Consider the following 13,796-nt stretch of genomic DNA (forward strand, 5'->3'; position numbering starts at 1 on the left):
TCCTTATTTCGGCACTATAAATTATGCCCCCACTTGGGTCTCCCACTACACACCAAATATGTTGCAACTTATTCATCAGAATCTCAACTGCAGGAACCATGACATTCCAATATTTCAACCAGATTCAAATTTACTTCTGGTACATGGTTTAACACAGTCTTTTAATTCTACCGAGATGTCAAAATGTAACAGCAGAGCGATTCCAAGTGCTTTGTAAACAAGTTTCAAACAATACATTGTTTTACAGACAACCATGGGCATAATCTGCAGGGACACTGGGTCTGTAATGCAAACCTACACCTTTAAAGACTAATAGCTGCCCAAAGCACTGAAGGACAAAACTGTATCAGTGTTCACAAATCTCATTTTTTCTGCTTTCTTCTTCCCATTTTCACTGTTGCAGTTCCCACAATAACCAACTGTGAGGTAACAATTGTTGCAAAAATGTGCAAGACTGTCAAGGAAAAAAAAGCAGAAAATCTACCCTATTGAAGTAGAAAAGAAGAGCAGTCAAAGACAGCTCAAACTTTCTCCTTCTGACTCGTTAGAAAACGCTTTAGGTTCTAAAAAGTGGCATAAATTCAGCCACAGACTGAAGTATATGAGGGTGGTATAATGCAAGTAAAATGGCCAAAACCACTGGTAGCCCATTTTGATTGTACAAAGGATTCACAAATGCCAACTGTTACAGTGAAGAAGAGAGCTGAAGCAGAACTGCCACATTTATCTGAGTAAACATAAAGGTGTACAAAGGCAAGGAATTCAAAAGTGATCAGATTCTTTCTTCCTAATGCTGCACTGAGACAACTGATCTATTTTTTTTGGTTGAACCTCAGCATGGTTTTTGAAACCAATACAACATATTCATATCTATGCCAATACATCCTTTTTCTTTCATCTTAGCTATCTTGGAATTAGGCAAAGCTGGAGTCTTACACTCTCGATACTGCAGTATATATAGGCTGTTCTTCTGTATGAGAATAAAGGTCTTGAAGCCAGCTCAGAAACTACTTCTGAAGTATGATATTGTTTTATCGTAACTTTAGGGCTTAACATTTTCTCTTCACAAGTTGGCGCAAAGATTTTGCATTTTAGAGTCATCCCTCTACCACCACCACTTATTTAATGAGCACTCCTGGGTGCTCTAACCTGAAAGAATACTCATTAGATTTGTGCATCTGGCCCTATCAGCAATCTTCTGTAACTTCCCATGTAAGCTTAACACAGCAAAGGACATACCATTTGCAGATGAATTAAGGTTAACTAGTCTCCCAGTGAACAGGCAAGCAACTTTCATGGAGAGTTTTATGGAGAGTTTACACGCTGACATCCTAATGCACAATAAAAGACTCACAATGAAGAAGTGCTCACTTCATGCATTCAAATGGATGCATTACCTTATTACAAGCTGTATCTCAAATTTCAGCTTGAAGCTCATTAATTATCTTACACACCACAGAAAGGAACAAGTTAAAAGAGAAAAAGAAAAGGCACTAGAAGATTTCAGAGAGCTCTTGGAAGGAAGTAGGAACTGAGGAGGCAAATACACAGCGCTAGTTCATAGAGATGACAGAACCACACAGCAGAAGCCGTCGATACTATCAAGATTGAAGCAGGCTAAGAAGTAGGTTGACACCAAGTGATAGCAGAGGATGTATTGAGCACAGCTGGGATGAAGTTTGATTTTCTTCATAGCAGGCCATAGGGTGCTGTGTTTTGAATTTGTGACCAAAACAGTGCTGATAACATCAGTGTTTTGGCCGCTGCTGAGCAGAACCTATAGAGCATAAAGGTTTTTTCTTTTTCTCCACTCTACTCCCACAGTGAAGAGGCCAGGATTGGTTTAGAACAGCAAATCCAAATTGAGTAAGGAGAAACTGCATGCCTTACAATGTTGTACTCAGCAAGAAAAACTGAGGGCAGAAGTAGTTAAAGACTGGCTGGGCACCAGGCTCCTGCAGAATGTGATGAGTTGCAGCCTTTGCAACACTTCTGGTTTTTTTTTTTTGGTTTTTTTTCTTCCTTCTTCCTTTGTACACTTAAAGAAGTGTTGCTTGTATCTCAACCTGTAAGTTCTCTTGCTTCTGCTGTTCTTATTCTCTCCTTCATCACACTGGTGGAAGGAATGAGCAAACAACTGTGTGGTGCGTCACCACTGGCCAAAGACAACCCACCCCACTAGGGAGAACTATAAAGAAAAAAAAAAAGCCAAGAAAAAATTGTGCAGAATCTGTCCTGTCTGCTCTCCTGAGCTAACTTGTGAGAAATGTGCTGATGAGAAAAAACGCACACATGAACTGGAATACTGTCTGCTTGATTACATTTTGCAACTTATACATTGAAATAGAAAGCTAAGATACCACTGACACCTCTCAGTGCTGTCACTGCAGCCTCGTGACTTCAGTAAGACTTACAACACGTTTGCCCACCAAACAGAAGATCTGTAACACACTAAAATGGCACACTGGCCCAAAAGCAGCTTTCCTAACAGCTTACTTCAAAATTCAGTACCATTTTTTGTTTTCTGTAGAACCAACTTCTGTACAAGTGTTAAAATACACACAGTGTGCACATTACAAGTGTATCAAAGACACACAAAGGAGGGATATTAGGTAGTTAAGTTAGGTGTACTGCTCTACCTGCATTTACAGTCAATGTAAAGGAACTCCAGAGGGCAATTTGAAGTACTTATGGTTCCACCTGGAGTCTTACAATGAAGAAGTCCTTTTCCTTCTATCTCTACTAACCACAGAGGTAACCAAGGCAGGACACCAACCTAGCTTAGCTAGCTATCTGAAATGTCTAAGCGTGGGTAGCTTAACGCCCCCCAGGTATCACTGGGGAACCAAGATGATTCAGTTAGCATTTGAGATAACCGAAGTCCTTAGAATAATTTGAAAAGTTAGGAGATTTTGCTGTCATTTCCTTGTTTACACTCACATTTGCCATATCCCTTTTTTTTTTTCTTCTCCCCTGATACTCTCTTCTCAATCTGTCCTAGGTAAATTGCACTGTGAGGTCAAAGCTAATACTGTACAGCCATTTTGAGTAATTACCTGTTAATGACTTTTTTTGTTTAAAAACAAAAACAAAAAGGAGACCAGATCAACTATAGCATGTGAAGCTAAGAGATTTAGACCATGTGTTTTCCTTCTGCAGTCAGGAAAGTATGCTTATTAATTTGTTCAATAACGAAAATGTGCCCATCCTCATATCAAACCCACACCCAGAGATAAGAAGAATAAGCACTTGCAGGCAGGGATTTGCCAGCAGGAAGTCGTACATCTGTTGCAGTCAGTCACTAGTTTGTCCATGTGTAGACAAACAAGATCGATATAAAGTAATAGTTATCTGACTGCACCTTGTATGAGCAATGCTTCTTCTAGGCACACAGTGCAAGGTTTCTTTTTTCCCCCCACTAATGTATACGTGCGGTTTCAGGGTATAGAAGTAGGCAACAAATGGAGATTTTTTTCCAAATAAAAAGACTCAGGAGAACTGATAGCTGGTTAATAACATTTGTACGTTTTTGAATGCAGTCCAACTTTTGGAGTTGCTACGTTTATTTCCGCACTTGATCAATAGACCTACCACTAAGGTGAAGCTGTGTTCAGGAAGAATCCCATACAGTTCAACAAGCTTTGCTCTCTTCACACTGGGAAGGTCAGGAAGTCTCTCATGAATCCAATCGATATTTACCACTTGCTGATGGTTCACATTAGCTGGCAAAGACTTAGCATCGTATAGAATCAATGGGGGAAGATTTGGCTCCGGCATAAACCTAGAGATGAAGAATAACTTGTTCAGAAATATTGTCAGTCAAAAGCTAAACAAAAAAGAAGAAAATACATACGATATCTTTATGCTGACTTGGAAATTACATTGTTGTCTTTCATAAAATATTATAAAGTCATGACGGGATGTCAGAGGTCGGTTCATCAGCTGTTGCAAAGTCCCTATTCCCCTAAGTATTTGCAACTACTTGTCAAAGTCAGAGATAGAAATGGATTTTTTATATTAAGAGAAGCAATAAAAACAATAGTTACGGAAAAAAACTTATTTCTTTTGACATCAAGCATAAACTACAGATCTAAACAAAAATAGGAGTGTACTGGCAGGGAGAAACCCAGATTGACAGCCAGCCACCAGAAGCCATCCGGGCAGGCTGCGACCTTTTCCGTGCGGGCCTGAAAACCTTGATGAAATCCCACGCTGTGCTAAAAGCAAAGTTACTGCACTCATCAGGGTGTCTCCACAGAACAAAAAGCTCGCTTATAGACAAGGCCAATTCAGACCACTGCAATAACTCTGCAGTTGAAGCAGAAACCTCACTTTTGCCTGATCAAATGAAGGGTTCAAAAAATTTCATGACAAGGGATATGAAACACCCTCTGTAATTTTTATTTCAAATCTGTCTAAACACAGATCTTAAGTCTGATGCATAACATCCAAACAGTAATTTACCAAAAAGTCTGAGTAAACAGATTAATACTGATCATAATCTAAGCACCAGTAATAATCTCTCTGGTCTTCATTTGAAGTATCTTAGACTAGCCAGTTTTGCACAGGTTTGCCTAACTTTTCTTCTACATTTGTTCCAATTAGCCTTGTTAAATAAGTCAGCAACTACCACATTAAGAAATTCATAAAACGACTACTGTCTTTCCTGCTGCATTTCTACAATTGCTATTTGGAAAAGCAGATTCAAACGAAGTTTGTGGACTATTTTCAAAATACTTGCTCTGCATCAGTAAGCGTGTATGTACAGTTAGCAGGAACACAGAACTGAGAGGCTCTCAAAGTTCTGCAGAGCTGCAATTCTCCAACTGGGAAATGATCTCTGGGAGTAACAGGAAGATTGAACCTGAGATAAAAAGCCAGGAAACAACTAAGTTGCTCAGCAGATAGGTGTCTCTAACCATAGGATGATGGAGGCATGCAAAGAGCAGTAGAAGAGGAGCTCAGAGACCTGAACCGTCACTGAGCTGCACTCTTATGCCCCATCCCATCCAGACACCACTTAGATTACCTCTTGTACAAGAGCACTCGCAGATACGCTGTTGATTTGCAGCACTGACCCTTTATTCTGAACATTTATTCCCAGCAGCACTGCTTCCTGACAGTTATACCTTGTTCTCTTGCCCTCCAGATGGATTTTCCTTGGTTGATTGTGTATGGCTGTGTATGTTTGACTTTCCTGAGAGCAGATTATAGACTGTTCTCACAAATCTTTAGCAATTGACTGTAATGACTGCCATCTTACATCAGGGGAAGGCAGTAAATATTTAGTTGGGTAACAACTTCAGTAGGTCTACGTAGATCTTAAGGTACAAATCTGCCTATGAATCCTGATGCTCCTCAACAGTGGTTAGGATTTTCAAACAGAGTGTATGACCACAGAATTTCAGCATGAAGAGGCAGGGCCTGCTATATGAGAATCATTTCTCTCAAAACACATTTAAAGCAGGAACAGTGATCATCTCAGAATATTCTTGCATTTAACATCAGACCTTCTTAACGATATGTGCGCACCGGCCAAAAAGCAAACCTTCAAATCACCCACTTTGAGCTGAAATACTCCAGATCAGTGCTTAGCAAAGGCTTTTGTGTCTCATTACTGCTAAATCCAATCCTATGTAATCTAGATGTGAACTTCTCAGACTGATATTGATTCTGATAGGTTTCTTCCCGCTGGAAGGAAAGTTTCCCCACGCATTACACCAACTTCACAAGCTTTTTACACTGACTACATATGATATATGTAATAAGTTTTCAGTTCTTGAAAAGTTAACTTCATTAAAAAAAAAAAAATACCGATAATCTTGCTTCCCCTCTTTGTCTCTCATTGGTACAGTGCACCTGAAATAAAACAAAACAAGTCAGATACGAGAAGAGGTACACCACTGGATTCCCAACAAAAAGAAAACATAAGCCTCGCCTCATGAGGATCTGAAGAGTGCCTTAAAGCCACTCCAGAGCAAGTGTGTATGTACAAGGGCAGTCACTTTCACCCAGACGCTGCTTGAGGTAGCACACAAACTGCTGAGAAAAAGCCTCAACTTCAAGAACAAGTTTCTACCACTGAAGAGAGCATGCTTGTGATCATTAGCTTTAGAAGACACAAGTTGAGCGATATAAGGTTATCTCCCCCGATCTGGTCACTAGGCATCCCCTAGCACTCTAAAGCTGTTACTACTGATATTTCTCCAAAATAAGAACTCACCCAAGCTTAGAATCAAATGCTCTTGTTTCATTCAGAACTGTTCCTCCATTTTCAAGTTCTTTAATTTGCCTCTGTATTTCATAGTCTGGCAGAAACATGAGAAAAAAGAATAAGCTTACTATACTGCACTATTAGCTTTTGTACACTCCACTATTTCATTTTCCACTGCTGTGCAATAATGTTAAAGTCAGTTGTTTTAACCTTAATAAAAATCAACAGCAGTAGATGCAGGCAGAATTATTAGTCACTGTCTTTCTCTCCAGCACTGTTTCTTTCTTTGCATGTTTTCCTCATCTTCTTTGCTTTCAATAGAAAGCATTTTCTCCCAGGCACTGCAGACAGGCCATACATTTCTAGTGACCTTTCTTTCCCTTAGTGGAGTATACGGAACAAGAATTCTCACATTCTCCTTGCCAGTTATATTTTGGAGATGTAATGATCATCCTTTCTTGCTCGTATCCAACTTGCATGTGAACTTCACGCATGCAATTTACTGTACATGGTGGAAAGCAATCACCTGCACTGAAGGACAAAGAGCCACTGCTAACATATCTCAGAGCCAAACAAAGCCCTGAATCACCTGTTTGGATCTTCTTACAGGCAGAGGAATAAAAGTTAAACCTACAGACTAACGTGACTGCTATCCCCAGAGTATTCCTAACTAAGATTCCTTCTGTCAGGGAGCAGCAAAAACAGGGCTGCTCCAAAAGGTGGGACAAGCCTAGAGCCAAGGACCACCACAGCACAGGAAATCCCCTTGCATGTCTGAGCAATGTGGACAGATGCACGTGCTACTAGCAGGACTTGTCTGATAGTCTCAGACAAGGTGAGGGTGTGAACTGGGTCCAGGGTGCACCCAGGGAGTTCAGTCAGACCACAGCAGCAAAGGCCAGACCATGGACTGGAAATAAGGCTACAGCACAGGTCCAAGGTTCATCAGGAGGCAGCACTGGAAACTCACACATCTGTGACTAGGTCAGGCAAAGTCTTAAAGGCTTGAAGGCTAGGGGGAACATGCATGGATGGGACACCCATATAAAGCTAGTCAGGGCATTTAAAGCCAACCAATGTACTCAGACACCAATTTTACTGAGAATTCCCAAGTATCCAACAGTGCTCCAGTAACAAAGAAACCAACAAAAAAACCATTTACCTATTGCTTTTGCCAGGAATCTTAAGCTATTGATATTCTTCACTTCGGTTCTTACTCCGTAAGGCTCTCCAGGGTGATGCACAGAAATATTGGCATCCACTCTCAGCTGACCCTCTGTAAAAGGAAACTTAATCAACAAAATAGTCCACCCTGTAAACTAGAGTAAAAACCCTGGCATGCATTAATAAACTTCATGTTCTGTGCAGAGCATTAATAGCAAGCTTCCACACTCTGAGAAATGAGTAACAACCTGCTCATAACAGCTTTCTGTTATGATTCCATTTCAAGCTTCTGCCTCCAATCATTGAAATTTCTCTGAGAATTCAACCTTTTTACTTTTGGTATTACTGTTCATAATTCTTCTGATAAAACTGTATGGCACAGTGCAGGACATAGCAAAAACAGCTTCTGATTCACTGCCCTTAAAAAAAAGGGCAGAATTAGACAAGCGACTTAAAGCAGTGCACTGTGAGCTTCCATTCCTGTGAAAACCACACAGAGACACATTTTGGAATTACAATTTGGTGTATATATACTACTCTGTTGAGGAATGCAAGAACTTAGTTACGTTGAACAGTTTTCACTAAGGTGCCTTTGGAAATTTACAGCCTAAGGACAAAGTGTCAGAAGCTGTGGATTTTTCGTAATTTTCTTTTTCTTCAAGAAATCACAGCCTTTTCTCTTCTCCAGATTTCCCTGGCTGCCACAAACATTGAAACTGAACACAAAGTTACATACAAAAACGTCCTACACTCCTAGTTCAAAATGGGCTAACGTCCTCAGAGATCTCTGATGACTCAACCTCAAGTAAACAGGACTTTTATCTTTTTAAAGTTTCTGCCTCTAAAGTCATTCCTTCCATTAAGAGAAGGTTTGCCACAGCTATTCAAGTGGTGGGAAAAACAAACTAACAAAAAGGAGAGGTTATATCATAATTAAACATAATTTCTTCCTATATGCAGAGGGATCTTTTGTAGCCTTCCTGTTTGTGTTTATTTACAAGTAAATGATGTTTCCAGTCAGTAGCACTATTAAAGAAAACACAAAGTAGCACAGATTTAAACCTGTGAAAAAGTCTATGGCTCAAAATCCACTGCGGTGAACAAATAAAAATGGACTGGAGAGCATGTGGTACATGTTGAAGAAGCAGGCTGGATGACAGTGCATTAATTTCCTCTGTCTTCAAAGAGTCCTTGCCAAACACAAATGAAGGACAAAGGCTATAGAATGACCCAGCATCTCTTCCAGGAGAAGTTTTGCATGTGCTTCCTCTCTGGGGTAAAAGTAGTTGCTACTGAGCAGGAATATACTTGTCCTGCTCTTGCTTCTACTTCAGACACAGCCTGCTTCCACTTGGCTGTAGGTGTCAGTGGGACATAATAACTAAGTTAATCAGATAAAAATGAAAGGAGAGCCTGGCCCCAAATTCTTTTTTAGAAAAGATTTTTTCCTTAAAGCCCACTTTAAGCCCAGCTTGTTTTCATTTTCCAGTGTAATCATCTTTTCATTGTCTACTGAATTAACAGTGTATAAAACTTGTCTTCACAGAACACGCAAATAAAACAAGTAAAATATGAGCACGTAAAATCCTTATTTGAAAACAAGTAATTACGATGAGGTAAAACAGTAGAAAGCTCTTAAAACGCCACTAAGAAAAGATAATTCAAATACTTTAAAAGCTGACTATATGCAGGAAAAAAAGGTTCCTTACACTGGAGTCTTTCTCATAACATCAGAAATCTCAATGCAGTGGAAGATACAACTGTGTAATTCCAGAGGCAATATTTGGACCAGATACAGAAGTGACAACTGATGATTTACATTAATGCCCATGAAGGCCTTTGAAGAACTGTATCAACTGGCTGTTTAAAACTAAGAACTGCGCCCCTTCCTGATGTGTGTAACACTTGGTGAGCAAAGATTCACAAAGAAGCGGGCAAGGTGAAGCACTGTATAAGCACATAATGATTACCATTTATTATTTCCTCCTACATTAGATTAGAATTTGCATCACTAGCTGTCATTCCTTGGGTCTCGTTAGTCCTTGGTGGACAGATCACTCTGACTCAGTGCTCTAGGAAACGCAATCATTTAAACTTTGGCCTGATTCTGCTGCCAGATCAGTGCAGCCATCCTTCTCAAGCCAAAATAAACACCCAGCTTAAGTTATGAACACTAGCAGACAGCACATAAACATGCAAGGTATGAATGCCCCAAGCTGCACTTCTAAAACTGTTGAGCAGAAGCCTGTTTGCTACCTGTAACTATGGGTTGGTTGCAAATTTTGGTAACATTGGGACTACACAAAAATGGCATGTTCCAAATCATCCAACTAAAAAAAAGAGACAGGAGACAGAACCATTAGTCAGGAGTCTGAACACATGCTGTGCACATGTGCTGTTTAGACTGGAAAAAACTACCAAGAGTTCCAGAAAAAAAGGGTTGGTGCCAAAATGAGGGATTCTCCAAATAAAGAGACCTCAGAAAGATGGTTAGAGAAAGGTGGGAGAAATCCTGAACATCAGTGAGATGTGTGGAGATAAGTGCCTGGGGATGCCTAGGGACCTTGGCTCCTAATGCCCCAGACTGATATCTGCAAGCTGGCTGCATAGCATGAACCAATACAATGTTCTGCCAAGCTCCCCCAGATCAGCAGTGATCTCCCTAGTAGAAGGCAAGTTAACACCTACTGAACATAATGCTAGAAGGGGAGGGACAGAGTGAGTGTGTGAAACTATCAAGCATGATAAAAGCTGAGATCTGGTTGATTCTTAGATTGACCCTGATATCTGCTTTAAGTTGCCATTTACTCCATCTCACACACACCATCGGAAGCTTACTATTTTTACATCAACATTATGGCCAGCCGAGACTCCACAGACAACTCAGAGGATGATCCATACTCCTACTACTCTGTTGGAGCTAAGAGAACTAGCTTCCGTATTCTGTACCTAGTCCTTAACACATAGCTTATGTGCTGCAGCACTGTAACAAGCAGCATGAGGACAGACAGGGAGAAATACCTGAAGAACCCTGAGGACATGCACTCCTGTCTAGGTTTTTCCTATAAGATCTAACAGTGCAAAGCTCTGCAGAGGAAAGCAGGCCCACAAGCACATCTGAAGCACAGCAGACATTAGGGCAGGCTCTGGGGATTTTAAAAACAACAGCTAGAAAAGGCTACGGGTTATAAGCAACTGCAGAGCAAAATAACCAGAAGCTGCAGAACTCCCAGAAATGCAGAGAATTACAGGTGACAAGAGAACATGCCCTTCCCCCTCTGTACCTGCCATGATTGCCTGGCTGCTCCCAAGTGTCTGAAGAATAAGCTGAAGCTCTCTGACTGCTGCAGCTGCTTCTTCCCCACAGCACATATCAGGCTCCATGACAACCTCCATGAGGCCAACTCCTATCAGGAAAGACAATAGATTTCCAACAACAGCTTTTGATCTCAGCATATTAGAGTATAACTGGCTAAACACGTGAAAGCACTTGGGCTTTTTTTGAGAACAAAACAAAACGAAATAAGTGTATTATTTAGTGACTGTCACAATGGACCCAGGTACAGATGGCTATAAAAAATTTTCCTCCTTTTCTTCAATGAGCAGACAAACAGCAGACAGCAGTCTACCCTCTGACTGACATGCAGAACAGGCACATACATTCCTCTTTGGCTCTCCTCTGAAGCAACTCCAATTAAAAGCCTGATTGCAGACTCGAACGTATTTCTCTTAAACTAATTTTGGAACAGGCAGAACTGTAAAAACACGTAGTAGTTTTGAGTTTCAGTATCCCTTTCAAAGAACACGACCAGCCACAGCCTTTCACTTCAATGGACATTGAAGCATGATGCCCATTAGGCTTGCCATCCAGGCCACAGCCTTTTATTTTGCATTAACTTGCTTCATTTTGTTTACAGTTTCAAGGCTTGAAGATAAAATCTACATATTTTTCAAAGCTAATAATTAAAAGAACTGTCTATCAAATTCCAGCAGCTACTCCTATACACTGACTTCATTCATTTATGCTCTAGGATACACTTTTTTTTTTTAAACACCACCTACAGTAGCAAGAACTTACACAGCTGAGTGGCTCCTACAGGACTGTCAGGCATGAGCAACTCAAGCTAACAGATCACTAATTGCTGTTGCAAAATGTCATCAACCAACTGCAAAAGGAAAGGCCTATTAAACATTACCCTACTTCAAGTGTAATGTGGTTTCATTTTCAAGAAGAGAGATAACAGGCTGTTTTTATTTTTCACTTGTTTTCTGTCATTCATTTACTTCTAAAAACTAATCTTAATATAGAAAGGAGGAGAAAAATAACAGCACAGTCCAAGCTTACCAGCCCTGTTCAAGTCAATGAGAGTCTGGCTCCTTGCATCATCATGGAGACTTTTCCCACTGTCTTGCTCCAACTGAATTTGTTTAATCCTCACAGTTTTGGTCACCATCTGGCTCATCTTGTTATCCTTGCAGAGACTGTATGACAGACTCCCATTCACCGCAAGAGGAACTCTTTGCTGAGTGATTTGATAGCCAGCCTGTCAACAAAATCAACTTTATACTCCAATAAAACATTCACATTATAGAAAGCAGCAGCACGTTCACATGCAAGTGCTATAGACTAAGAACATTAAACTGAAATTGCAACATCTTCCACAATGACCAATATCAGAGGAAGGAACACATGCAAACAGGCAAATTCACATGTTATTTTGCTTAGTTGGGAATGAAGGAAGCTGTGAGACGGGACCTGAATCCAAATTAACTGTGAGATCTGGGAAAAAAAACATAAGAGCTCACCCTAGTACAAGCAAGCATACAACACTATCCTAACATATAAACAGTCAATAATCAACTGCATGACCACTTGACAACAATGACATAAATTTCACTGATACTGCCTTGGTGAGGCAAATAGGCCAGAAGAGGTTTTTCAACACTCGTGGTTCTGTGATCATGGTCAATTTTGTCTGAAGAAGTGAGTGTACTCAACCCAAAAAGCTGAGACTATCGCATGTCTTCCTATCAGGCTGAATCTCCCTTGCTGCCAGTTCAGTAACTTACTCATTAGAGTGGAAGAGAGCGAGGCAGTGTTGAAAATAAATAAATAGATAAAACGAAGAAAACAACAAAACTCAGTTACATTAACGCAGCAATTTAAAAGCTAAACACTGCAACCCCACGCAAAGCACACAGCTAACAAATGCTACCTCACATCCGGGACTCCCAGCAAACAGGAGACTGCCAGCCAGAGATGGGGCTGCTACTGACAAGGGACTGCAATCACTGCGCTGATGTAAAATTACACAGCAGGCTCCAGTACTGCATTAAGGCAGGGTCCCTGTCTCTTAGTCCTTGCCAGCCTGTTACGCCCCAAGTAGTGAGAACTAAAAGAATTCTGCCAGATGCCAATGAGCTGGGAAAAGCCTTTGCATATTTTGCTAGGAGGAAGGGTTCACCCTAAGATTTAGAGACGGTGACAGTGCAATGGCAAAGAGGACAATGGCCTGGCACACTGAATAGCTCAACTTCTATATGCAATAAAGTGCATGACCTTCTAGCCATAATCAACACAAAAAGAATCCCAAACATAGAATAATTGACTGTAGGCAGGCTATACTAACCATACAGCTCTTCTCACCTCCTAAACCTTCTCATTAAAATGAATTTTTAAAGCCTGAAATGCTGAGTGACAATAAATAACAAGAATCTCAGTTCCTATCCAAAGCCCTATTTTCACAAGTAACAATAATCCCATTGTCAACAGACCCTAAGAACAGGATTTATTTTATCAGCTCTATACAGCTCATTAGCCTAAACTCTGCATCTTATTGCAGAGTTCCCAACTGGACTGCTGCTCTGTGAAAAGCACGTCGGGTGGTTTGTTGCCAATGCTTTAAACTAAAGAAGCGAGTCACTAGAAAACCTCAATTACTAGCGTTCCAAGCTAATAAAATCAGCATCTCCTTGACCAAATTTCCATCCTTATTCAACCAGAGGCTCCTATAATTCATGTTCACAGACAATGGCTGTTCACAAGATGCTGTACACTTTTTCATCTTACTTTCCTCCTTTACACACTCAGATGTTTTTTTTGGAGGACAAAACTTTTTCAATTGGAGCGTACGCAAAAGAGGGATAGCAGGAGAAATCGTAAGAATATTTGAGGTTGCTTTCTTTTTAATAGCAGAAACATCAAAGGTCTCAACATCCATTCAAGCATCAACATGCAAATAAACCTGTGATGTTTCTTAAAGATGCATAAAAGAATTCTGAAAGCTGTGCTTATTTTTTACCATCTCATTTTTTTCTCCTTCAGGTCTAGAAATGGGTTTTTACAAAGTTTTATAAGTGAACAAAGTACTGAGAATTCTAAGTGATAATTCACATTCCCAGTAGCTCCCTACAGAGC

At 40.3% G+C, this 13,796-nt stretch overlaps 1 protein-coding gene across 4 annotated transcripts in view; it reads right to left on the reverse strand.

Annotated features, from left to right (window-relative positions):
- Positions 1-13,796, reverse strand: part of GATB (glutamyl-tRNA amidotransferase subunit B) — an 83,993-nt gene that overhangs the window by 53,271 nt on the left and 16,926 nt on the right. For all 4 annotated transcript variants that reach the window (XR_007376717.1, XR_007376718.1, XM_048943056.1 and 1 more), the window contains 6 exons: positions 11,724-11,922; positions 10,663-10,785; positions 7,377-7,490; positions 6,224-6,308; positions 5,815-5,859; positions 3,592-3,781 (listed from right to left, as the gene is read on the reverse strand). Coding sequence is in view for 2 of the 4 variants with exons in the window: in XM_048943056.1 (XP_048799013.1) it covers positions 3,592-3,781; positions 5,815-5,859; positions 6,224-6,308; positions 7,377-7,490; positions 10,663-10,785; positions 11,724-11,922 (756 nt within the window). In the remaining 2 variants the exon portion in view is untranslated. The remainder of the gene's footprint in view (positions 1-3,591; positions 3,782-5,814; positions 5,860-6,223; positions 6,309-7,376; positions 7,491-10,662; positions 10,786-11,723; positions 11,923-13,796) is intronic.

Source organism: Lagopus muta, chromosome 4 (genome assembly GCF_023343835.1).
Source record: "Lagopus muta isolate bLagMut1 chromosome 4, bLagMut1 primary, whole genome shotgun sequence".
Classification (NCBI taxonomy): Eukaryota; Metazoa; Chordata; class Aves; order Galliformes; family Phasianidae; genus Lagopus; species Lagopus muta.